At 45.8% G+C, this 26,431-nt stretch overlaps 1 protein-coding gene across 1 annotated transcript in view; it reads left to right on the top strand.

The window, feature by feature from the left end:
* RDH8 (retinol dehydrogenase 8) overlaps positions 1 to 26,431 on the top strand; it is a 64,177-nt gene that overhangs the window by 29,443 nt on the left and 8,303 nt on the right. Inside the window, exons 2-3 of the mRNA XM_077470181.1 lie at positions 22,260 to 22,421; positions 25,975 to 26,154. Coding sequence (XP_077326307.1) covers positions 22,260 to 22,421; positions 25,975 to 26,154 — 342 coding nt within the window. The remainder of the gene's footprint in view (positions 1 to 22,259; positions 22,422 to 25,974; positions 26,155 to 26,431) is intronic.

Here is a 26,431-nt window from a genome sequence, read left to right as displayed (position 1 = left end):
GATTTTGACGCTGCCTGGCCCTTTCTAGGGCCTTCCGGCAGAATAAATAAGCAATCAGTTTTCCTTATCTGAGTAGTTGCCTGAAGATAAATACTGATTGCTCTAACCACATCCAAAGTGTGTAAAGATTCTTCTTCTGTGGACTGAGGGTCCGGAAAAAAGGATGGTAGGATTACATCCTGATTCAAATGGAAACCCGAAACCACCTTAGGTAGAAAGGACCTGTTGGGACGCATGACCACCCGGTCCTTATGGATAATTAAATACGGCTCCTTGCTGGAAAGAGCTGCCAACTCTGATACTCTTCTAGCCGTAGATATGGCTACCAAGAAGACCAGCTTTTTAGTCAGGAGAACTAAAGAAGCCAGATGCAAAGGTTCAAATGGTTGCCCCTGTAAGGCCGAGAGAACCAAATTCAGATCCCATGGGCATACCGGAGGTTTAACTGTCGGTTTTGTCCACATGGCCCCCTGGATAAAAGCCCGTACTAGGGAATGTGATGCAAGCAACTTTTGAAAAAATACTGACAGGGACGAAATCTGCACCTTGATAGTGCTTATGGCCAAATTCATTTCTAGGCCTGACTGGAGAAAGGCCAAGATTCTGTTAATGACATACTTCCTAGGATGCCATTTCCTGAGTTCACACCAGGAAACATATGTCCTCCAGACCTTGTAATAAATAAGCCTGGAGGCCGGCTTTCTGGCATTGACCAGAGTAGAAAGGACTGGCCCCGAAAGGCCACGGTCTCTCAGAATGTGTGTCTCAGCAGCCAAACCGTCAAATTCAGACTGCGTAAAGCAGGATGGTAGATTGGACCCTGTGAGAGCAGATCTGGCCGGAGAGGGAGGGCCCATGGCCTGCCTACTGTCAACTTCATGATTTCCGCGTACCATGGTCGCCTGGGCCAAGCCGAGGCCACCAAAAGGACCGACTTTGTCTCCCTCTTGACTCTTCCCAGGAACCGCGACAGAAGCGGGCTCGGGGGGAAGGCATAGATCAGATTGTACTGATCCCAGGGAACTGTCAGAGCATCTGACCCCTGAGCAAGTGCATCTCTTGTCCTTGACCCAAACTTGTCCAGTTTCCTGTTGAACCTGGATGCAAACAGATCTACGTCCGGAGTACCCCACTTGTGACATATGTTCTGAAACACGTCGGGGTGCAGAGCCCATTCTCCTGGGCACAACTGCTGGCGGCTGAGAAAATCCGCCTGCCAATTTTCCACTCCTGGAATGAAGCCTGCAGAAAGACACGGAACATGCTTTTCTGCCCAGACAAGTATGCGATTCCCCTCTTTTTGGGCCACCAGACTTTTGGTACCGCCCTGGTGATTGATATAAGCCACTGCTGTGGCATTGTCAGACTGAACCCGAACCGGGAAACCTCGCAGTCTGTAAGACCACTCTATGAGAGCCATGTAAACTGCCCGGATCTCCAAGATATTTATGGGCAGTAGTTTCTCGGTCGCAGACCAATTCACCTCTTTTTTGGGCCACCAGACTCCTGGTACCGCCCTGGTGATTGATATAAGCCACTGCTGTGGCATTGTCGGACTGAACCCGAACCGGGAGACCTCGTAGTCTGTAAGACCACTTTATGAGAGCCATGTAAACTGCCCGGATCTCCAAGATATTTATGGGCAGTAACTTCTCGATCGCAGACCATTTCCCCTGCGAGCACGTCTCCTCCAACACTGTTTTCCAGCCTGTTAGGCTGGCCTCTGTTGTGATAATCTTCCATGAAGAGGAAGAAAAGTTTTGCCTTTCAGCAAATTCTTGGTTTGCAACCACCAGACGAGACTCTTGAGTGTCCCTGGGGATAGACGCATAGGAAGATCCAAGGATTGGGGCTTCCTGTTCCAAGCCGCAAGTATGCATCTTTGCAGAGGCCTTGAGTGGAACTGGGCGAATGGGACGGCCTCGAAGGAGGCGACCATTTTCCCTAACAGTCTCATGCACAACCGAATGGGGGAAGATCTTCTGCCCAGAATTAGACGCACCAGATCCCCAATGGTCAAGGCCTTTAGCCTTGGAAGAAACACCCTGCCCTGAGCGGTGTCAATGATCCTGCCCAGGTATTCCAACCTGGTGGCAGGCTGTAGGGACGACTTTTTAGGTTTATGATCCAACCTAGGTGTTCCAGGTGTTCTAGCGTTTTGGTGACGCTGTGATTCAGGAACTCTGCTGTTTTCTCCATGAGAAGCAAGTCGTCTAGATAAGCCATGGCGGCTATGCCCTGAGCTCTTAGGTCTGCTAAGAGAGGGTCCAGAATCTTTGTAAAGACTCGAGGGGCCGTAGCAAGCCCGAATGGCAAGGCCACAAATTGAAAATGGCGCTGCTCTACCGCGAACCTTAGAATTTTTTGGTGTGCGGAAAAAATTTGGCACATGGAGATATGCATCTTTGATATCTATTGATGCCATGAATTCTCCCCTTTGCAGGGAGGAGACCACAGTGCGGATTGACTGCATTCGGAAGGACCGGATGCGTAAAAACCGGTTCAGATCCCTCAGATCCAGGATAGGTCTGACACTTCCATTTGCTTTGGAATGGTGAAGAGATTTGAGTAAAACCCTGAACCCTGTTCTTTGGGTTCACTTCTACTATCACCCCCTGGGATAGTAAGTGATCTAAGGCCAGAAATAGCGTTTTTGCTTTACTGGACCCCTGGGGATCCTAGACCTTAGTTACCCACTTGTCCTGGATCTCTTTCCGCCAGGCTCCTGCAAACTGCAGGAGCCTTCCCCCCACTCTGCCGAGTGGGGGCGCCCCTTCACAAGGAAGTTCTTGGGCTTTGCTTGGCAGGCTTTCGCCCCCAAGTCTTTTCCTGCCCCTGGGCTCTGCCTTGAGCCTTTCTAGTAGAGGAGGGCTGAGAAGGCCGTCGCCACTGCTTAGAGCTTGATGCTTCGGGAGAGAGAGCACGCCTGAATGACGGACGTTGGCTCTTTTTGATTGGAAGGAGAGTAGATTTATCCAATTCTTCTCCAAACAAACGTTCCCCTTTAAACGGGAACCCAATCAAATGCTTCTTGCCATCACCATAGACACTGGCGAAAAAACTGAGGTGCCTCCCAGATGGGAGGGGTTATATAGGGGAGGAATTCTCCTTAATTGGGGTCAACCAGTGTCCAATCATCAGAGGTGCCTATATAACCCACTATGTAATGAAGCTCCTGTGTCCCGTGATGTATGATCAAGAAAGTAAAATAAAAGCCTCATGCATGTGTCCTGCTTCTTAATATAGGGGGTCACCATTCACCAATGCCAAGAGTTGGTGAAAGTAGGGGCCCGTCATTTGGACATAACTCCGAAAGTCATCTGGATTATTCTCCTGGAGCAAAGGCATATGACATACTTGGTCACGATTAATAAAGCAACCAATTTTTGGTCTGTGAAATCCTCCTCCTCCTGTTCCTGAACTGGACTTGGGTCAAAGCAATAACTCTAAGGCCAATAATAAATAACACGTTATCTCCTCCGATTACGCAACATGACTGGTTGACGAACAGCCGTTCATAAACAAACTGAAAAGCGCAAAATGAAAAGCGCGAATCAACACTCACCAAACTTCTGCTAACACAAAATTAGCAGAAGGAGACCAAAGTGTGGCGCTACAGAGCTGAAAAAACACATAGTATGTCACTACGTTCGTGTTTGTTGGCCGACAACTGTGTGCCGTTTGTATGCAAGACAAGTTTGGGGCCAACGCCCTTCGGACAAAAGTCTGAGGTTTTGTCTGTGGAAAATCCAATCGTGTGTACGAGGCTTAAAGATTCGTTCACACCACACCATGTTTTACAACACATATCATGGCCTGGATTATAACACACCATACTGTAACACTGTAGATATGCATTGCAATGGAAAGTTAAGTGCTGTCCAATACGCATTTACAGTGTGCTGAAATGTACTGCACAAATAAATACAGACAGGTGGGCGAAGCTGAGAACACAGGACAGGGCCCCCTGAAAAAGTAAAAAGTAAATTATAAATTTCACAAACTGCCATACAATCAAAATGGAATCAGTGTTATGTGAAAAGTACACATTACTTATAGGCAGTACTGGGACAGGATCATCCAGTGCCCTGGTCAAGGATGCAGAACTACGCCCTTCTCTTAACACATGCCATAGAATAAGTCTGCCACTAATAAATCTTTATTCCCTCTGGGCTTGGAGAGTCATCTGAGCTACCACTGGTGGCGTAGCAAAGGCTTAATGACAGTCTGGTCTTTATTGTTAGCTCGGGGCATCGTCACCTTCCAATATTTCAAGGATACCTATGACATTTCAGACTCCAGAAATTCCACTATCTACAAATCCGTCTGTTGGAATTCCTGACAAAAAAGCATGATTGCTCATTGGTCAGTAACCGCAACAGCATTTGAAACCATCTGTTAGATGTCCCCCATAACCCAAGTCCTTATTTCTTTATTATACTTTTTCATACTAAACAACTATAATGCCACGTACACACAACCGGACTTTCCGGCAGAAAAGGTCAGACGGAATCATTTCATCGGATATTCCGATTGTGTGTGGGCTTCAGTTGACTTTTTTTTTCAAAAAGTCTGATGGACCTAGAAATATAACCAGTTTCGACAGAATCAATTCCTATCGGGAAAACCGTTCGTCTGTATGCTAGTCCGACAGACCAAATACAACGCAAGGGCAGCTATTAGCTACTGGCTATTGAACTTCCTTTTCTAGTCCCGTTGTAAGTCATTGCCTTTCAAAGCTAATGGACTTTGGTGTGATCGTGTGTAGGCATATCTGTTCAGTCAGAACTCCATCGGAAACTCAGTCAGAAAGACCGTCAGAGTTTATTATGTCGGAAATTCCAGTCGTGTGTACGCGGCATAACTCGCGTGTCCCATCTTACTGCTTCAACTGGGAAAGGGACTTTGATGCCACGCAAACCCCTGAGAAATATCTTTCTGTAAGTGAAGTCTACAAAACTGGACACAGTATTCTAAATGAGGTCTATTTAGGGGAATCAGGACCTCCTTCCTCCTGCTGGTGATCCCTCTAGTGATGCATCCTAGAGTTCTATTTGCTTTTCCCTTTGCCTGGTCACACTGTTTTCTCATGTTGCAATCATCTGAAATATGTACCCCCAAATCTTTTTCTTCTGTAGTGCTTGTTAACACTGTACCCCCAATGTTGTACTCTCTCAGGGGATTATTTTCCCCTAGGTGCATTATTCTACATTTAGAAATATTGAACTGCAGTCTCCACTGCTTTGACCAATCTTCCAGCAATGCCAAATCATGTTCCATATTACAGACACCTCCAGGGATATCAACCCTACAGTATTATACACCTTTGTGTCATCAGCAACAAGACATACCTTGCCCAACAAACCTTTAGTTATATCATTTACATATAGGTTAAATAGAACAGGACCTAGTACAGAGCCTTGTGGTACCCCACTAGTGACTGCTCTCTGGTTAGAATGAACCCCATTTACAACCACACTCTGGTATCTATCCTTTAGCCAACTTCATATCCACTGAACCACCCAAGGATTAAGTCCTAGCTTGTAAAAAAAAAAACAATCATATTGGTCTGACATGATCTTCCCCCAGTAAAGCCATGCTGCTTTGGGTCCAGCAAGTTGTGTATTTTTAAGTGATCAATGATCCTTCTTTTCAGGAGTGATTCCATTTACTTGACTACAACCGATGTTAAACTCACTGGCCCGTAATTGCCAGCTTCTACCTTGCCGCCCTTCTTGTGAATAGGTGTAATATTAGCTGCCCACCAGTCATGGGGGAACTTCTCCTCTTGGAAGAGATTTAAAAAGATCCGTTAATGGTCCAACAACTATTTCTCGAAGTTCTCTTAAAACTCTGGGATAAATAGCATCAGAGCCCATTGCTATATTAAGGTTTCACAAGCCAGTTCCTCTGCTACCTCTGTCTCCAGAAATCCTAAAAATGAACAGTCGTTACTAGAACCAATATGAACTTGTTATTGTTAGGTAGTGAGCACCATCCTTCTGCTCCTCACAGGTGCTGTTCTCTGTCTCTTTACCTTTCAGGCATTTGGTCTCTCTATCTCTGACCTGCTCAGAGCCTTGGACTCCCCTCCTGGGGGGTCACTGCTAGAGGGACCTATTTCTGGACCATTGTCCCTCTTTTATAACACAGGATCAGGAGGGTTGGACTCAGAGAAAAACCCACCCAAAAACGAAAAACTGAGAAAGCATTAACTCCTACCCTCCCAGCTGAGACAGCGCCTAACTGGCTAATTCCAACCCGATTACAGGTGGGATCTACTGAAGTCGATCAACTTTAGTACAACCTGGGTTCCCATACATGGATCAAAATCTGCTGGGTTCTTGCTGAACCAACCAAATTTAGATCGCTCTACAGTCGTCTTATGATTGATATATCAACTATAGAGAGATACGGTGGCCGGATGGAGGTGGGAGTGAGCGAGTGAGTGAGCTTGAGTGATGCCCGGGCTCCCTGCCTACTCCTTGAGTCCCGAAGAATGTGCGTCTCCGTTCCCCGACAGGACTGCGCTCTGAGATCGGAGCTTCCTTAAACATCTCCGCCTACCCCTCGTTCGCCGGAGACTATCGGAAATTGCCGAGAGCCGCCGAGACAGATCTCGTGGAGGTTCGTGCGCCCACGTGACTCCGGGAGCCGAGCGTCTCCTTCTCAGGTGATTCCGAGAGCCGAGTGTCTCCTTCTCAGCGCTGCGGGGGATCGTATGGAAGAGGCTCCGAGACCAGCCTGTATTAAGACAGCTTCGCCGACGAGACTCGGCTGAGTGGACCATCAGGGCTCGCCCAGCGGTAACCCTTCCCCCAGAGGCTTGAGGCACTACAAGGTACACCAAGGTATATTAGCTTTGGTAAATAGCTTAGGATGGCTGGCAGTCGGCCAGCAAGTGGACTGGATGGGACTTGCAAGCTTGTTAATATTTGCTAGCATAGCTGTATATGGGCGACCCCTGCATGGATGGATGGCTTGCACTCACCTTTTGCCTTTTGCCTTTTGCTTTTTTGCTCTTCTTCTTGAACCGCTAGCTGGCAAGTGCTTAGCCCTATAAGATAACTGATGTAGGCTCTTGGTATGTGAGACTTTGATACAAATCCCCTCTTGCCCAGGCACTTACTAGCTAACAGCGGCTCCCCCCCGCTGAAAACTAGCTCCTATTTATGTTATAATAATACTGGTCTCCATTGGTCTACTGCCTTTTTCCTCCTTTCCTTTTTTTTTTTTTTTTTTTGAATATCACTATGCTTAGTAAAAGAGCTGCGGAGGACATGTCGCAGGGGGAGGGGAACCAAAAAACACGTGCAGCCAAGGAAAAATTAAGTCAAGCTTCAGCGGCTTCAAAACTTGAGCGCTTTGCACATGCGACTTCTCCAGGCAGGAAGACACAGCACCACTCATCTGGCCAGCAAAAAACCCAGGGGACGCTGGGAGACAGGAGAAGTGTGGGTTGCCTGGCAGCCGATTCCGGTACTATACCTCCTGGGGGGGGGGGGTGAGCGAGCCATCCCAAGATGAAAATAAGATGTCTCAAAAATCTGCAGGGGGTGGTGAACCTACCCTACGAGAGATTCTGCTGGCGATTAACGAGTGTAAAGCTTCTATCTCTGGCTTTGATAGCCAACTAAGAAACATCCAAAATGAATTGCATGCCATGAGCCAATTACTAAGTAATACCATCGACAGAACAAAGGCACTAGAAGAAAGATTAAGTACGGTGGAGGATGACCTATCCCCCCTACAGAGAGAAATTGCTATGCTTCAGAAACAAGTTGCCGCACAAGCTTCTAAAATTGACGATATGGACAATAAGAGCCGCATAAACAATGTGCGATTAATTGGCCTCCCTGAGGGAAGTGAGGGACCTAACCCTGTAGCCTTTTTGGAGACCTGGTTCAGGGAATTACTGGGGGATGTCTCCTTCTCCTCACCGTCCTGCATTGAAAAAGCCTACAGAGTCCCTGCTCGGTCACACCTAGCAGAAGGACGCTGCAGGCCAACGATATTGAGGTTTATCAACTACAATGATCGTATAACTTTGATGCGGAGAGTTAGAGGACTGGGAGACATCTTCCACAGAGGGATTAGAGTGTCATTCTATCCAGATTTTTCGGCAGACTTACAGAAACGGAGAGCGGAGTTTTTACTTGTTAAACGTAATTTGCAAAAGCACAAGATAGCCTACGCTTTATTGTATCCGGCCCGACTTCGCGTAACTGCTTTGGGCTCAACTTTTTTTTTCAGCTCCCCTTTGGAGGCCACGAACTGGCTCGAGGAACATAGGGAGTCTCTTTAGTGGCTGCTAGTGTTGTAGTGCAATTTTTTTTTTTCTCAGCACTAAGCGTTGGGAAGGGGATGGGGGTGGGGGTGTCCCTCCTTTTTTTTTTTTTTTGGGGGAGGGGGGGGGGGGTAGGGAGGGGGTTGAGTAAGTGGAGATAACATATTAACCACGTAGGGAGGGGGGATAAGGTATTATGGATTATTGTGTATTACACGGTGAATTACACTCTGTATAAAGCTTACATAAAGTATTATCACAGGTATGGGGGGGGGGGGGGGGGGAGTGAGGGAGAAGTACCAAGCGAGGGAAAAGGTATGGGGCAAGGGTCAAATAGAAAGTTGGGGGAAAAGAGGACAGGATAATGTGTATAAATAGAATTATCTCACCTTTGAATTTATGTCAATGATTATGTGGAGCACTGTGTATGAAGTCTTTGTAAGGGGTGGGGTATAGATATAGGGGTATTATGAGGGGGGGTGTGGGTGATGAGGACAAACTCTGTGTATAAATATTATTGGGAATATTTTGTTTATATAATTGTTGATGAATGAACGGGAAGGTAGAATGTCACTGATTGTTACCTGTGAGAGGGATAACTATGGAGGAAGGAATGGGTAAACACTATGGGTTAATGTTTACTATAATAACGTAAGGAAAATTAAATAATAAATTAAATAACACATTAGCTAATTTTAGTCGACGTAAAGAGGTTTTGTAGTTGAGTTGGGAAGGGTGGTTCTTGGGGGGTGGGGGGGGGGGCAGTGGGGGGATATCTAGAGTCTAGCACTAGAATTATTGAGTCTTTGAAGTTACAGTGCCACTTTTTTTCCCCTTTTTTTTTTTTTGATACAATTGGCGCTATGGAGGGACTATGTCCCCACCTGAAACTTGTGTTAAACAAAGATGGCAGGATTACTGGGGGAGGTGGGGAGCAAGGGCATGTTTTGAATGAGGTATGGTTATACCGGCTGCAATTGAGACCCCTAGGGGTTGCTCTAATGGGCAGGGTTGGGGGGGAGGAGGGAGGGGGGTGAGTCTTCGAACACATGCTGTTGGCACCGGGATCGTGGCGGGGAGCGGACTGGGATGGGTGGGTGCTCGGGGGAGGAAGCGGCTCCCTCCCCCGTTGCCCCTCCCCCCATCCCAGAGTATTTTTAGCCGCTGGAGCTGATGGGTAGGTGGAACATAATTTCATGGAATGTGAGGGGCCTGGGAGACCCTAGGAAGAGGGGGTCCGTGATGTTGGAGATGGAGAAGAGGGGGCCTGGTCTCCTTTTCCTACAAGAGACCCATTTAACTCCGGCCGCGGCCCCCCACCTTCATAGTCGGAGCTTCCAGGCACACTATCATTCCTTCTATTCATCGTACTCCCGTGGTGTGAGTGTATTAGTCTGGAGGGGTACAGATTTTCTTTGTAAAGAGTCTCAGATTGATGGGGAGGGGAGATTTATTTTTTTACATTGTTTGATTGGTGGGCAGGAATATGTCTTGGCCAACATTTATATACCCCCCCCCCTTTAAGCTGGAGGTTATACATAAATTTTTAATGTTTAGCCTGGGTAAACCAGGGGTTCCATGGTTGATAGCTGGAGATTTCAATGAAACTATGGATAAGAGCCTGGATAGATTTCCCTGCCCAGTGGGGAGTAGAACCGGCCGATTATATGAATTCTTGCTGGAGGTGGGATTAAAGGACATTTGGCGTATGCGGCACCCTCAGGATAGGCAGTATTCTTGCTTCTCTAGCACACATCAGTCACTATCGAGAATAGATATGGGCCTGGGGAATAAGGAGGCATCGGAGTTGGTGGTAGATATGGTATATGAGGCACGCGGGATTTCAGATCATTCCCCCTTAGTGATTACTTTGAGTACGGGAGAGAGCCCCCCACGGGGAGAGTGGAGAATAAACCCCGCTTGGCTAGAACTAGTTGACAACTCTAACCTTCTAGGAGCACAGATAGGGGAATTTCTTCAAATTAATGGAGGGACAGCACCACCCGGAATTGTTTGGGATTCCTTAAAAGCCTTCATTAGAGGTTTACTAATACAGAAAATCGCAATAACTAAAAAAAATACTCGAGAGCAAGAGAAAGAAATTAGAAATAATGTTATTCAAGCTGAGAGAGCGTTCGTAGAGGACCCATCGCCAGTTAAACAACAGGCTTGGGTGAACTGCCAACAGATATATAAAATGGCCCTCTTAAAGAAAGCAGAAAATCAGCGTATCTTTCAACGCCAATATTATTTTGGTGAAGGAGAAAGGGTGGGTCGAGTTCTTTCTCTATTGGCCCAATCGAACGGCCCCTTTACTGCAATACAAGTAATTAAAACAGAAAATGGAGACCTTGTTTCCAGACCCTCTGAGATCATGAAGGTACTTAGGGATTATTATAGTAAATTATATAAATCGACTATACAGGATCATAGACGATTGGCCACCAACTTTTTACATCAAACAGATATCCCTATGCTCTCAAACCAGGATAGACTGAATTTGGACCTGCCATTAACGATGGAAGAACTAAAAAGCGCAATGTCTAGTATGTCCAACTATAAATCCCCTGGCCCTGATGGGCTTCCAGTGGAAGTCTACAAGCGATATAGTGAACAGTTGTTGCCGGCATTACTGGAAACATTAAACCATGCATTAGAAAGGGGAGAACTCCCTGCCTCAATGTTAGAGGCTAATATCACCTTAATCCTAAAGGAGGGGAAGGACCAACAGGAGATTTCATCGTATCGACCGATATCCCTGTTGTGCTCAGACGTAAAAATCTTGGCTAAGGCCTTAGCAACTCGTTTAAACAACTGTATCCATAAATTGATACATCCAGACCAATCCGGGTTTATCCCGGCTAGAACTATTAGCACCAATATTAGGAGGGTTTTCTTAAACCTACAAATACCTAGAGATAATGAAGGCTCGGGGGCTATACTGGCCTTGGATGCTACTAAGGCCTTTGATAGCCTGGAGTGGGGTTACCTCTGGGGGGTTTTGGAACGTTTTGGCTTCGGCCCCGTATTTACCCAATGGGTAAAGTTACTATATGGGGGACCAAGGGCAAAGATTAAAATGGGGACCCTATTCTCCGACATATTTTATTTAGAAAGAGGAACGAGACAGGGGTGCCCGCTGTCCCCCCTCCTGTTCGTATTGGCTATGGAGCCCCTGGCTGTACGGGCGAGATTATGCCCCGACATCCAGGGATTCCGGCGCGGATCGGAGGAAGAGAGGATGGCTCTATTTGCAGACGACGTTTTGTTTTTTATTGGGGACACGGGCTCTACCCTGAATAATGTGGTGCAGTTGATGGAGGAATTTGGACAGCAATCAGGCTTGGTTATTAACTGGAGCAAATCAGCCCTGATGCCACTGTCGGGGTCTGAGGGTCCAACACAATTCACGGTTCCGGGACTGGAAGTGGTGCCCAAGTTAAAGTATCTGGGTATCTGGATCCCCAGAGACATTAACCAGTATGCTGAGGAGAATCTAGTACCACTACTGGCAAAGTTGAAGCAAAAGATGGATAATTGGTGTCGCCTCCCCCTGTCTGTAGCTGGCCGCTGTAATTTGGTAAAAATGATTTGGCAGCCCCAGATTCTATATGTTCTTCACAATTCTCCAATCTGGATTAACCAGAAGTGGTTTATTAGACTGGAGGCGCTGATTTGTGAGCTAATATGGAGGAAGAGACAGCCTCGTATTAGATTACAGACGTTGCAGCTTTCTGCAGAAAAGGGAGGAGTAGCGATACCGCATTTAAAGACATACTTTTTGGCAGCCCAGCTCCAGCATTTTACTGGGGCTGGGCTTGAAGGAGGCGGCTGTCCAAATCATAAATTGATGATCATCAAAGCACGTCACAAAACACTAGCTGAAGTCTTGGAGGCTAATTCATTTGCTTGTAGGTGTCCCACCAATGTATTGGCGAGGAAAGTTTGGCAGACAACTAAGCAACTTTTGGACTATGAAGGAGTGACTGAGTATACACCCTTATGGGATAACGGAGACCTGGCCGAATTAAATAGTATAGGTAGGCCCCTGGAGTGGGAGAGAAGGGGGATCACTAGATTAGTGCACCTTTACCAGGGAAACCTTATGAAACCTTTTCAAGGTCTTCGGCGGGAATTTGGTATCTCCAATAGAACGTTTTATACATACCTACAAGTGAGACATGGGATACAAGCACAGTATCGCACACTTACCATTGAAAGGACTAAGACCCCCCTACTTCAAGAACTTCTTGATCGAAGGCAAACAAAGGGACAGATCTCTAGGCTATATGTAAAACTTAAGGATAAAGCGCTGAAAGGAGAGGGCCCAGATAAGAGTAGAAGGGGATGGGAGGCTGATTTGGGACCACTCAAGGGTGACCAATGGGATGGGATCCTAGCACAGGGGAATCTGGTATCTATCTCCCCATCACAGCGCATGTCCCATAAGCTCTTTCTATACAGGGCATACTATACCCCTAAAAGAATGCGGAAAATAAGTAGTAATTCTAATGGTAACTGCCCCAGATGTGGGGCACTAGGGGATTTTCTCCATATGGTATGGAAGTGCCCAAAACGATATCAGTATTGGCTAGAAATTGTACATAGCATCAATAGGATCTTCAATACCACCTTGAAACCGGAAGCTAGGACTTGCCTACTGGGTATTATGGAAGGAGGTAAAATACTCGTGGCAACAGAGACAGCTATACTGAGGTGCCTATATCAGGCCAGACGTCTAATTGCGCTGAACTGGCAGGCAGCGAGCCCCCCAGTATTACAAGCTTGGGTAAATGTTATTAATTCTACAATTTGGTGTGAACGTGCAATGTTTATTAGACAAAATAATTTAAAAAAGTTTGGGGCGCTATGGAATCCGTGGCTGAACGACATGGGCTACCCCCTGGACGTGGTAGTGGACGATAGGATTTAGCAAGTATTTATCCGGTTGGACCTGGTGAGGTTGGCAATTCGTTGCTGCTCCCCGTCCTGGTCCCTGTAGGGATTTGCCACTTTCCTAGCCAGCCCAATCTGATCTGGCTGGAGCCAGTAGCATGTGTTCAAAGAAGAGGGGTTTAGGGGGGAGGGAAGCCTGGTAGACAGGCTAGGGGAATTAGTATGGGGTATATGACTACGTCTGTGTTTGTTGATAAATTATATATCGTAAGAATTTGTACTTATTGCTGTTTTATATGGTAATTCTTTTTTATAACATGTTGTATGTAAAAGGAAAATCTTTTTCTCAATAAAGAGTATTTAATTTAAAAAAAAAAACTATAGAGAGATACATTTTATGACAGTTTCTTGTATGTCTAGGGATTCTGTGCTGAGTCCCCAGGTCTGATCAACTGCTCTTCCCATCATTAGGGCAACCACTCTGTCTGCTAAAATCCTTTAGTTTATTATATAGTAATAATTTAATAGGATGAACTGGACCACAGTAGGTGGGCAGGAACACCAAAAACTCCCAGGTGAACAGGAACAGAGTTCAGAATTTTAACATAATCTGACTGTTTGGAGCTTCCAAGACAAAAAAGAAGCCACAGGACATGGACCAGCAGACTCTACTTGTAAGGAAAAAATGTCACCTTGGGGTGGACTGACCCTTTAAATAAGCAAAAATATTCGAATTTTGGGGGAAGTTATAATAGCGCAATAATAATTTCCAAATGTATGCATACTGTTTTTCAGCACTGCTGCCTATTTCAATATGACGCTTCTCGTCCTGTTTCCTATGTCAGCTTACATGTGAGGAGATATTTAAAAAGAAACACATCTTCAGCAATAATGTCAACCCTTGGCAAATGATTGAACATTTTCAGATTTTGCTTATAAAACACAAACAGGCACTGACCTATTGCTCCAAGTAAATCTTCTTATCCTTAAGAAGCTTTACTTCTTATTTCCTACGATCATGAAGCTTCTTACAGACGCTTTAAGTGGTGCTGAATATAACAGATACTGCAAGTGATGCAAGTTCATTGCAGAGCACATCATGTAATACTGACAGCAAGAGTCGGGTACCCATATATGATAATCCTAAAGTCTGACTATGTTTATCTATGCAAAGATCAGACCTAAGCATTATAAGAGACCAGTCGCAAAAATGTGTTCATAGTCAGATTAGAAGCTACATTTATAAAAATTGGACACATTTAGGCAGAATTTGGCTCCACAATTTGTGTTTTCAAAATATGTGGCTGCTCAATGTGGAGAGAGGCTAAAACCAAAGGGCCTGGTATGCTTTTGGAGGGGGAACCCATGCTGTTTTTTTTTTTTATTTGGCGTGGAGTTCCCCTTCAAGATCATCATAGCACAAGTCGCATGCCAAAGTCGGATCAGTTAAGATGGTGATCCGACTTTGATCCGACGTCAGTGTGCTTCAATGGGCTGAAGTGGGTTCAAAGTCGGACCAAAGTAGTGCAGGGAGCATTTTCAAAGTTGGACCGACTTGTATCAGACCAGTTAAGATGGCTCTCATAGGGAAACATTGATTTTCACATGTCATGCGACATGAGTTCCCAATGTCAGAGCATTTTGTCGTACAAATGTGAACCTGGTCTTAAGCCTCTTACACATGATTGGATTTTCCGATGGAAAATGTGTGATGACAGGCCGTTGGCGTAAAATCTGACCGTTTGTACGCTCCATCAGACAATTGTTATCAGATTTTCCGCAGACGCATGTTGGATGGCAGGTTTTTAAAATTTTCTGCAGACAAATTTCTGTTGTCGGATTTTCCAAGCGTGTGTACACAAGTCCGTTGGACAAAAGTCCAAAGTAAAAACATGCATGCTTGGAAGCAAGGACGAGCCGGAAACGGTCGGTCTTGTAAACTAGCGTTCGTAAAGGAGAATTAACATTTGTGACATGGCAAATTGGGAAATCTCGAAATGCAGCGCATGATTCTCTTCTTCTTTAATGGGATAATAATGAAGCTGCTTTGCTGGGGATACTGATGGAGTTCTTGCAAACAATTTTCAAAGGCTTTTTTTTTCTAGTGATATCAAGAATAATATTATTTTGCTTTTTCTTTGCCCAAGTTACCACAACACCATTATCCTGTAGTTTTTAAAATCAAAGCTACAACTACAGTGGTGTGAAAAAGTGTTTGCCCCCTTCCTCATTTCCTGTTCCTTTGCATGTTTGTCACACTTAAGTGTTTCGGAACATCAAACCAATTTAAACAATAGTCAAGGACAACACAAGTAAACACAAAATGCAATTTGTAAATGAAGGTGTTTATTATTAAAGGTGAAAAAAAATGTGTGAAAAAGTGATTGCCCCCTAAACCTAATAACTGGTTGGGCCACCCTTAGCAGCAACAACTGCAACCAAGCGTTTGCGATAACGTGCAATGAGGCTTTTACAGCGTCCTGGAGGAATTTTGGCCCACTCATCTTTGCAGAATTGTCCTAATTCAGTTACATTAGAGGGTTTTCGAGCATGAACGGCCTTTTTAAGGTCATACCACAACATCTCAATAGGATTCAGGTCAGGACTTTGGCTAGGCCACTCCAAAGTCTTCATTTTGTTTTTCTTCAGCCATTCGGTGGTGGACTTGCTGGTGTGTTTAGGATCATTGTCCTGCTGCAGAACCCAAGTTCGTTTCAGCTTGAGTACACGAACAGATGGTCGGACATTCTCCTTCAGGATCTCTTGGTAGACAGCAGAATTCATAGTTCCTTTTATCACGGCAAGTCTTCCAGGTCCTGAAGCAGCAAAACAGCCCCAGACCATCACACTACCACCACCATATTTTACTGTTGGTATAATGTTCTTTTTATGAAATGCAGTGTTCCTTCTACGCCAGATATACTTGGACACACACCTTCCAAAGAGTTCCACTTTTGTCTCATCGGTCCACAGAATGTTGTCCCAAAAGTCTTGGGGATCATCAAGATGTGTTGTGGAGAAATTGAGATGAGCTTTGATGTTCTTTTTGCTCAGCAGTGGTTTTCTCCTTGGAACTCTGCCATGCAGGCCATTTTTGCCCAGTCTTTTCCTGATGGTGGAGGCATGAACGCTGACCTTAACTGAGGCAAGTGAGGCCTGCAGTTCCTTGGACGTTGTTGTGGGGTCTTTTGTGACCTCTTGGATGAGTCGTCGCTGCGCTCTTGGGGTAATTTTGGGCGGCCGGCCACTCCTGGGAAGGTTCACCACTGTTCCATGTCTTCGCCATTTGTGGATAATGGCTCTCACTGTGGTTCGCTGGATTCCCAAAGCTTTGGAAATGGCTTTATAACCCTTTCCAGACTGATAGATCTCAATTACTTTCTTTCTCAATTGTTCCTGAATTTCTTTGGGTCTCGGCATGATGTGTAGCTTTTAAGGATCTTCTGGTGGACCTTACTGTGTCAAGCAGCTCCTATTTAAGTGATGCCTTGATTGTGAACAGGTGTGGCAATAATCAGGCCTGGGTGTGGCTAGAGAAATTGAACTCAGGTGTGGACAACCACAGTTATAGTATGTTTTAACAAGGGGAGCAATCACTTTTTCACACAGGGCCATGATGGTTTGGATTTTTTTTCACCTTTAATAATAAACACCTTCATTTACAAATTGCATTTTGTGTTTACTTGTGTTGTCCTTGACTATTGTTTAAATTGGTTTGATGTTCTGAAACACTTAAGTGTGACAAACATGCAAAGGAACAGGAAATGAGGAAGGGGGCAAACACTTTTTCACACCACTGTATGTTGGTGTCCCTTGTCAAGTTTACATTGATTTTTTTTAAATGTAACTGCCTACTCCCAATCAGTCATTTGAAGTAAAACACATAGCCAAGTATTATTCTACACAATTTTTTTATTGTGCATTAAAAAAAGTAAACAAATAAAATTAGACATGCTATCTGCCAATAGAACTTAACCAAAAAGTGCATTCTATGCATCCAAAAATATCGAAAATATAACACATCAAATCTTTATTATTCAACCAAAAAATAAAATAAAAGCCTCATGCATGTCTCCTGCTTCTTAATATAGGGGGTCAGAAATGCCAAGAGTTGGTGAAAGCAGGGTTCCGTAATCCGGAGATAATTACGAAAATCATCTGGATTATTCTCCTGGAGCTCCCGAAGCAAAGGCATATGACATAATTGGTCAGGATTAACCACTTCAGCACCGGAAGGATTTACCCCCTTCCTGACCAGAGCACTTTTTGCGATTCGGCACTGCATCGCTTTAACTGATAATTGTGCGGTTGTGCGATGCTGTACCCAAACAAAATCGACATGCTTTTTTCCCACAAATAGAGCTTTCTTTTGGTGGTATTTGATCACCTCTGCGCTTTTTATTTTTTGCGCTATAAACAAACAAAAAGCGGACTTAAGTCCGACAGACTTCCAAAGGAGTTCCGTCGGAGTTCTGCTGGAATTCCGACGGAGTTCTGACAGACTTTTCGGCCGAACGGACTTGGCCACACACAATCACACTAAACTCCGACGGATTCGAACGTGATGACGTACGACTGGACTCGAATAAGGAAGTTCATAGCCAGTAGCCAATAGCTGCCCTAGCGTCGGTTTTAGTCCGTCGGAGTAGCATACACACGAGCGGAGTTTTCGAAGGGGACCGGGTCCGGCGGAGTTCCTTCGGGAAAATTTGAAGCATGTTCCATATTCTAAAGTCCGTCAGACTTTGGTGAATCAAAAGTCCGTTGCAGCCCACACACGATCGGATAGTCTGACGGACTCGGTCCTTCGGACTTTGGATGTTGAAAAGTCCGCTCGTGTGTACACGGCATTAGAGGGGCTGAGAGGGGCTGCTGCACGCAGGAGGCTTTTTATCTTAATGCATAGAATTCGTTAAAATAAAAAACTTTCTGACTTTACAACCACTAACTCTTCCAAAAGACACAGACGTTGAATCCAACACAATTTTACTTCAGCTAATAGTCTTTTGAAGTGTAATGCCGCGTACACACGATTGGAATTTTGGTCGGAAAAAGTTCTGATGGTTTTCCCAACGGAATTCCGACAAGATTTCGCTCAAGCTGTCTTGCATACACACAGTCACACCAAATTCCGACCGTCAAGAAGGCGGTGACATACAACACGTACCACAGGACTAGAAAAAGGAAGTATAATAGCCCGTAGCCAATAGCTTCCGTCTCGTAGTTGAATCTGAGCATGTGTGAGTTTTTTGCATGTCGGAATTGCATACACACGATCGGAAAAATTGAGAACCTGCTCTCAATCTTTTTCTGGCGGAAATTCTGATGGAGAATACACACAGTCGCATTTCCCGACGAAAAGCTCTCATTGGTCTTTTGCTGGCCGAAATTCCGACCGTGTATCCCAAGTCCTGTCTCTGTGTGTTGGCTAAATTGTTGGTGCACCTTCCTTGTAATGCTGGGATATGGGTTCAAGACTTACCAGGGATGGGCTTGCAAGGTGGTATACATGGCTTCCCGAAAACATGGTAACGCCCTGCCTCAGTATTCCTCTCAAGGGCCCTGGGGCAAGCCAAGGGCTTTCTGCTTGTAAGGAGTTATGTACATGAAGAGTGGATGTCACTCTGAAGGAGTAACTGCATTTAGATGTGATGCTGAGTCTCCATGAATGAAAGAACTGCATATGAGTAAATAAAAGGGGCAGGCTAGGGATAGTAAGACAGGGGAGGAAAGGACTAGATCAGCCATTTTCATCCATTTTAGCCCAAAGGAACACTGGAAATAATTTTTAGGTCTCAAGGATCAGACTATCTGGTGGACTTATTCCGGCCGACAACCCGCTGGACTTTGCAGCGGAGGTCCGCCAGACTTTATGAACAAGCGGACTTGCCCACACACACCCACACACACACCAGACTTTTCCGGCAGATTTTGGCGGGGTCTGCCGGACTTTTGAAATGAACGGACTTGCCCACACACGGAGTAAAGTTCGTACATTTTGAACGTGGCTCCAGGTAGACGGAACTAGCGAAGGAAGTCAATTTTGCCGCCTCCATCGGTGACATTGACACCTTGCTAGCCCTGTCACCTGGTATGGATTTAAAGGGGAACCCCTACGCTGAAAAAAAACGGTGTGGGGTCCCGCCAAAGTCCATAGCAGCCCCTTATCCGAGCACGCAGCAGTCAGGAAAGGGGGTGGGGACGAACGAGCTTAGCCGTACCAGGCCGCGTGCCCTCAACATGGGGGGGTGCTTTGGGGAAGGGGGGCCCTGCGATCCCCCCACCCCAAAGCACCTTGTCTCCATGTTGATGAGAACAAGGGCCTCTTCACGACAACCCTGGCCACTGGTTGTCGAGGTCTGTGGGCGGGGGGCTTATCAGAATCCGGGAGCCCCCTTTAATAAGGGACCCCCAGATTCCGGCCCCCCACCCTATGTGAATGAGTATGGGGTACGATGTACCCCTACCCATTCACCTGGGGGAAAAAAGTGTTAATAAAAAATCACAACACAGGTTTGTAAAGTACTTTATTAGACAGCCCTGGGGGTCTTCTTCCGTCTTTGGGGGTCTTCTCGCCGGACTCCTCCGCTATCTTCTGCTCTTTTACCGCTAGCTCTTATACTAGCGGAGGAGCACGGCTTTCTCCTTGGTCACTGCCGCCGTCCAGGGGTCTTCTAATAAAGTATTTTAAAAACCTGTGTTGTGTTTTTTTATTAACACTTTTTTCCCCAGGTGAATGGGTAGGGGTACATCGTACCCCATACTCATTCACATAGGGTGGGGGCTCCCGGATTCTGATAAGCCCCCTGCCCACAGATCCCGACAACCAACAGCCAGGGTTGTCGGGAAGAGGCCCTTGTCCTCATCAATCGCTTAGGGTGGGGGGCTGGAATCTGGGGCCCCTTATTAAAGGGGGCTCCCGGATTCTGATAAGCCCCCGCCTGAAGACCCTGATACCAATGGCCAGGGTTGTCGGGAGGAGGCCCTTGTCCTCATCAACATGGGGACAAGGTGCTTTGGGGTGGGGGGGTCGCAGAGCCCCCCTTCCCCAAAGCACCCCCCATGTTGAGGGCACGCGGCCTGGTACAGCCCTTTCCTGACCGTGCTCGGATAAGGGTCTGCTATGGACTTTGGGGGGACCCCCGGGCAATTTTTTCAGCATAGGGGTTCCCCTTTAATTCCATACCAGGTGACGGGCTAGTGAGGTGTCAATTTCACCAATGGAGGCGGCGACATTGATTTCCTTCGCTAGTTCCTTCTGCCTGGAACCACGTTCAAAATTAACAGACTTTACTCCGTGTGTAGGCAATTCTGTTCATTTCAAAAGTCTGGTGGACTAGTATACAGACAGGCGGATTGTCCGCCGGACTGCCAAATCAAGACTTCTTTCTAAGTCCGCCGGACTTTTGGGAACAAAAAGTCCGCCAGATAGTCCGATCCTGTGTAGGCGGCATTACAGTCAGTGATCAGTGAGAAGAATATTCCCCTTTACAGGTGTGGTCAGATTACCAACCCTGCAGTCATACTGATAGCTCTGCCAAGTGGCATTGAACATTGAAATATGTAGACACCATTGGATGCAAAGTCAATTAGCAACAGATTGAGGAACCCTAGTTGGGAATGGCTGGGCTAGATGATGCTGGATGTCCTGTAGCCAGATAACAAGGCTCTATCTGACTTCTGCAGCTTCTGATGCACATTGTGAGAAGCTCACAGTGTTTAGTGAAATCAGAGTAAACTATTTCATTACAGGAGAGGAGCCTGTACAATTGTGTTGGAGATCAACTTTATATATTTGCCACTCTGTTTCTTCTTCAACAATCCAGGAATATACTGGTAGGTTCATTGGCCTTATGGTGTGTAAAAGTGTGGCACACAAACTCAATTGCAAGCATCTTTTCTGGCAAGCAACTTATGTATATTTCTGAAATCTGCATACTTAGTATTATGTGGATGGTCACCTATATGAAATATGGAACAGTAAATACAGGGATGCATAAAGCCCCGTACACACACGAGCGGACTTTTCAACATCCAAAGTCCGACGGACTGAGTCCGTCAGACTATTCGATCGTGTGTGGGCTGCAACGGACTTTTGACTCGCCAAAGTCCGAAGGACTTTAGAATATGGAACATGCTTCAAATTTTTCCGAAGGAACTCCGCCGGACCCGGTCCCTTCGAAAAATTCGCTCGTGTGTATGCTATTCCGACGGACTAAAACCGACGCTAGGGCAGCTATTGGCTACTGGCTATGAACTTCCTTATTCGAATCCAGTCGTACGTCATCACGTTCGAATCCGTCGGAGTTTAGTGTGATTGTGTGTGGCCAAGTCCGCTCAGCCGAAAAGTCAGTCAGAACTCCGTCGGAATTCCAGCAGAACTCCGACGGAACTCCTTCGGAAGTCTGTCAGACATAAGTCCTCTTGTGTGTACGGGGCTTTAGAGATTTCAGATTGAAAGCTCCTTGGGGAAGTGACTCATATGAACGGTACTCTGTAAAGTGTGCTCTATATCAGGGTCTCCAAACTTTCCAAAGAACCAGTTTACTGGCCTTCAGACTTTTGGGGACTGGACTTTGGCCTTTGTGAGTAGAAAAGGTCCCCAATGTCAGTGAAAAAAAGCAATGCCCCATCTTGGGTGTCTTTGGGGAAACTGTGCCCTATCATTGATGTAATTGGGAGGAATTTTGCCCCTTCATTGGGGTCAGTGAGGGGTAAAGATTATGGCCTATTGTTGGTATCAGTGGATCAAATAGTGCCCCAAGGACTGGATAAAAGAAAGCAAATGGCTGCATCTGGCTCCCCTCAGGCCACAGTTTGGAGACCACTGCTCTATATCTACTGGAAAGAAAAAAAAATAGAAGCTTAATTGATTAAGACATGAAGATTGTTATTTAAAAAGAAAGCTCAGCAAAGGCAACCTACATAGTTTCAAAACAGTTGCATTTAAATAAACTGGTTATTTAATGTGGTCACACAATTTAAATCTCATAAATGGTTTAATAGTCTGGCATTTCAATATGATGTTTTCATCTGTTAACATGGATTTGGATTATTTGTGCTCTTCTCCATGTAGTTTTTGCCACCATGAGGGATTTGCGAAAGAGTGGTAAGCTGGAGGAAGAAGCTGGACAGCATCTCAATAAAACACTGGAGATCAGACAGCTGGATGTGACCAGTGAAGACTCTGTTAAGAAGTGTCTGGCTGCACTGCCTGGTCAGACGGTGGACATTCTAGGTAGGGCATCTGTCTGTGTAAAATCGGGTACACAGGGGTAGCACCTTGTTATAGGAAACACCATACATAATCAAAATTTTAGGGTTACAGGGGAGATTTAACAAGACCAATGCAAAGTATATCAGGTAGAAGTCATACCATACCAAGTTCCTATACTCACCTTGCCAGTGCTGCCCTGTTGCTTCTTGTTCTTGCACACTTGGCCACTGGGCACTTTTGAGCATGGTAATATATGTCACCTCCTCCCCAGTGAAATTACTTGGCTTTACAACCCAACTGTTGGCCTAAGTAATTTCACATAATCAAGGGAGTGATGTTATTGCCCTGCCCCCCATCACCCCCCCCCCCCATAGTTACTCACCCCAGTGGTTTTAGTACTGCCTGCATTTGTGGAAGGAGCAGCAAAGGAACACTGGAAAGATGAGTATAAGTTGCTTGAGTGGATGGCAGGGGGTGCATTTGCAGAGTGGGGATGTGTTGGATGACGCCAGCCACCATTGTGCTCTTGCTGGGCATCCAATGTGTCTCTATGCTTTTAAAGAGGTGTGGGCTCCCTCCAGGCAAACCTGCCCTAAATGTATCCACTGCTATATGTGCTCCAACTTGGAGACTCTGAAGTCTATAGAGTTGGGACCGCATTACACAGAGGAGCTTTAAACCTAGGTACTGTGGCTTCCACATATATTTTGCAAATGTGTGCAAATAAAACCTCTGTTTTTAATGGGAATTGTTAGACGGGGGCAATTTTTTTTTTTGGGAGGGGGGTTTCTGCAGGCTAGCTGGTAAGCGTGTGGGAAATTTTTGTCTACTTGTGTGTTGCATTTGCAGATATATCATCAGTTTTCCCCACTTGGGCAAGGTGACAGCGTCTCCATAAAACTCAATAGTGTACCGTATATACTCGAGTATAGGCCGACCCGAATATAAGCCGAGGCCCCCAATTTACCCCCAAAAAACTGGAAAACTTATTGACTCGTGTATAAGCCGAGGGTGAGACATGGCTGTCCATCCCTGTGTGTCCGTCCATCCCTGTGTGTGTGTCCGTCCATCCATCCCTGTGTGTGTGTCCATCCATCCATCCATCCATCCCTGTGTGTGTGTCCGTCCATCCATCCCTGTGTGTGTATCCATCCATCCATCCATCCCTGTGTGTGTGTGTGTGTGTGTGTGTGTGTATTCATCCATCCATCCATCCCTGTGTGTGTGTGTGTGTGTGTGTGTATCCATCCATCCATCCATCCATCCCTGTGTGTGTGTGTGTGTGTGTGTGTATCCATCCATCCATCCATCCATCCCTGTGTGTGTGTGTGTGTGTGTGTGTGTGTGTGTGTGTGTGTGTCCGTGCAGCCTTGTGTGTGTGTCCAGCCTACCTGTGTCCCAAGCCTCCGTCCCGAGCCGCCGTCGTCCCGAGCCTCCTCCGTCCCGTGCCTCCTCCGTCCCGTGTCGTGCCGATGGATCGCCGCTCCAGGATCGCCGCTCTTCTCGGCGGCCATTCTACAATTCAAAAGCCGCGCCTCCGCCTCCGCCTGTGATAGGCGGAACACTCAATTTCCCAGCAGCCTGTGTTCCGCCTATCACGGACATCCTCTCATACTCGTCCGTAGTATGAGAATGAACGGATGTCCGTGATAGGCGGAACACTGACTGCTGGGAAATTCAGTGTTCCGCCTATCACAGGCGGAGGCGGAGAAGGAGGCGCGGCTTTTGAATTTTAATGTCCGCCGTCTGTCTGCTCGATACGCTGATCGAGCAGTCAGACAGCGGTGACTCGAGTATAAGCCGAGGGGGCACTTTCAGCCTCAAAAAAGAGGCTGAAAATCTCGGCTTATACTCGAGTATATACGGTAATCAGTAATATCAATAGTGTAATCAGGTGCTTTTAGTAAGGGAAACAAAAACCAGAACATCCTTGCTGACAGCACAGAGCTCTGTATTGTTTACAGATTTCTGTCCTGTCTTTCTCCTCGCCATTCAGTGGGTGCTGACGGTCATCCATTGGCTGGCACCCACTGATTGGCTTGTGTTCTGTCTAATCACAGCACGCCCCTCCTACCCGGAAGTGCTGGAGCACATACTTGGTACGTGCTCCAGCACAGGAGAGCCACTCTGCCGCCCTACTCATTAGTAAGGTGGTCAGTAAGTGGTTGATACTTAACTTTTTAGAAAGTCTGACTTCATAAAATAATAATGAACCACTCGTGGGCTCACTAGCAGGAGGGAAGGGGTCCTAATTCCCCTATATAAATCCTTAGAAAGACCTCATTTAGAATACTGTGTCTAGTTCTGGAGACCTTGACCATTATATAACAGATGTACCATCCTTCCCATAAAATCCAAACCCCATACCATTACCCATTAATGGAGACCACACCAAGTTGGAGAAAATTTTTATTAACAAAGTAAAACATCTGTTACCAAAAAGCCATCAGTTAATACTAGCAATGGTCTTTGCAGGAACCCCCAAAATACCATATGTGTAATAATGCCCTGTGGTACCTTTTATGATAATAGGCCTCTAGCCGATATGCTGGCTCAGAGATAACCCAATGACCGCAGTGCACCCGTTAACCAACTTCCAGCGAAACCACCGTTAACTGGAATATCACCAGCGGGACCCATACCACCGACAGATCCCGAACTCTTCCTTATCCGAGGTGTCTTCATTCATCCGCAAAGACCAACACCCGCCAACTGCCACGACATCCTGAGGTCATGCCTTTCTGTGGAAAAAAAACATATCTAACAAAGTAAAAAAAAAAAAGGGGGGGAGGTTGGGTAGGAAGTTTGTTCCTGCATGCTGTAGTGACGCTGGGGAGGGGCCAACTACTTTTAACTGACTATGTCCAATCCCCCAGGCTCCCCCAATCCGGTGAGCCCTCTCTCAGCACTCTCATTTTTACTACACACTGTTTTCCCTGTCATGCCAACCCTCCACTATTTTTTATTTTATTTATTTTTTGCTCCGGGCTTCTCTCACTTACAAAAAGATGTTAAGAGAGAACAAGTCCAGAGATGGGTAACAAGAATGGTGAAAGGTCTGGGGGATAAAAGTCAGGGGACACTTCAGGAGCTAAGATCAAGAACATGGGGACATGACCTCAAACTAGCAGGAGGAGAATTTAAAACTAATCTTAGAATGTAATATTTTACAGAAAGAGTAGCTGATGCTTGGCACAGTGAGTCAGTCAACAGTATGTGGATTCAAACATGCTTGGGACAAACAAAGATCTATACTCAAAAAAAGTAAAAAAAAAAACACATGAAAAAAAAATGGAGCAGATTCAATGGACCACTTGTTTTTTTTTCTGCAGTCACTCTTCTATGTTTCTATACAAATAAGGGTACAATAAGTTTTAATGTATAGGAGAAGCTGCTAGATCTACTGTAGAAGCTACTGACCACTAGAGGGGACATTTCCATCAATAACAGCACACTACTATTGTTCACTTTCTCTCTGCATTTAGCTTTGTAATTCTGTGTTCTATTTTTTATAAATGTTCTTTTTGTTCTTCTGTTTCATTTGCTGTAAATACATAATATTATCTCATTACAGTGAACAACGCTGGTATTGGACACATTGGCCCCCTTGAAAGCCATTCCATGGATGACATGAGGAAGATCTTTGAGACAAACTTTTTTGGGGTTGTCTACTTGGTCAGAGAGCTTCTACCATCCATGAAGAAGCGTGGAAGCGGCCATATTGTGGTGATCAGCAGTGTTTTGGGGCTACAAGGTGGGACATAGCTATATTGATGCAACAAGTAACAACCCTAATCCAAGCAGTTCCTTCATGGGGCAACTCACTTAAATTGGTTGTTAAGGCATTATTGTAAGACTATGCCAGCTCCTCTATAAGAGCCTGGCATAGCACAATGTGCAAGTTGTATTTAAAAATGAGCGCTGTAAATACTGACTATCAGCTGGCTTCAGGTTGGTCACATCACTCGTAGCTGCTTTTCAGCTCTGATAGATGTCTTCTGCGGGAGGGGCCGTGATCTCCCTCTGATGTC

This window comes from Lithobates pipiens, unplaced genomic scaffold (assembly GCF_037356315.1).
Source record: "Lithobates pipiens isolate NorthernLeopardFrog02 unplaced genomic scaffold, aLitPip1_a1.2 Scaffold_8, whole genome shotgun sequence".
Lineage (NCBI taxonomy): Eukaryota > Metazoa > Chordata > Amphibia > Anura > Ranidae > Lithobates > Lithobates pipiens.
Note: the sequence above shows the minus strand (reverse complement) of the source record. Positions and strands in the feature narration are given on the sequence as shown.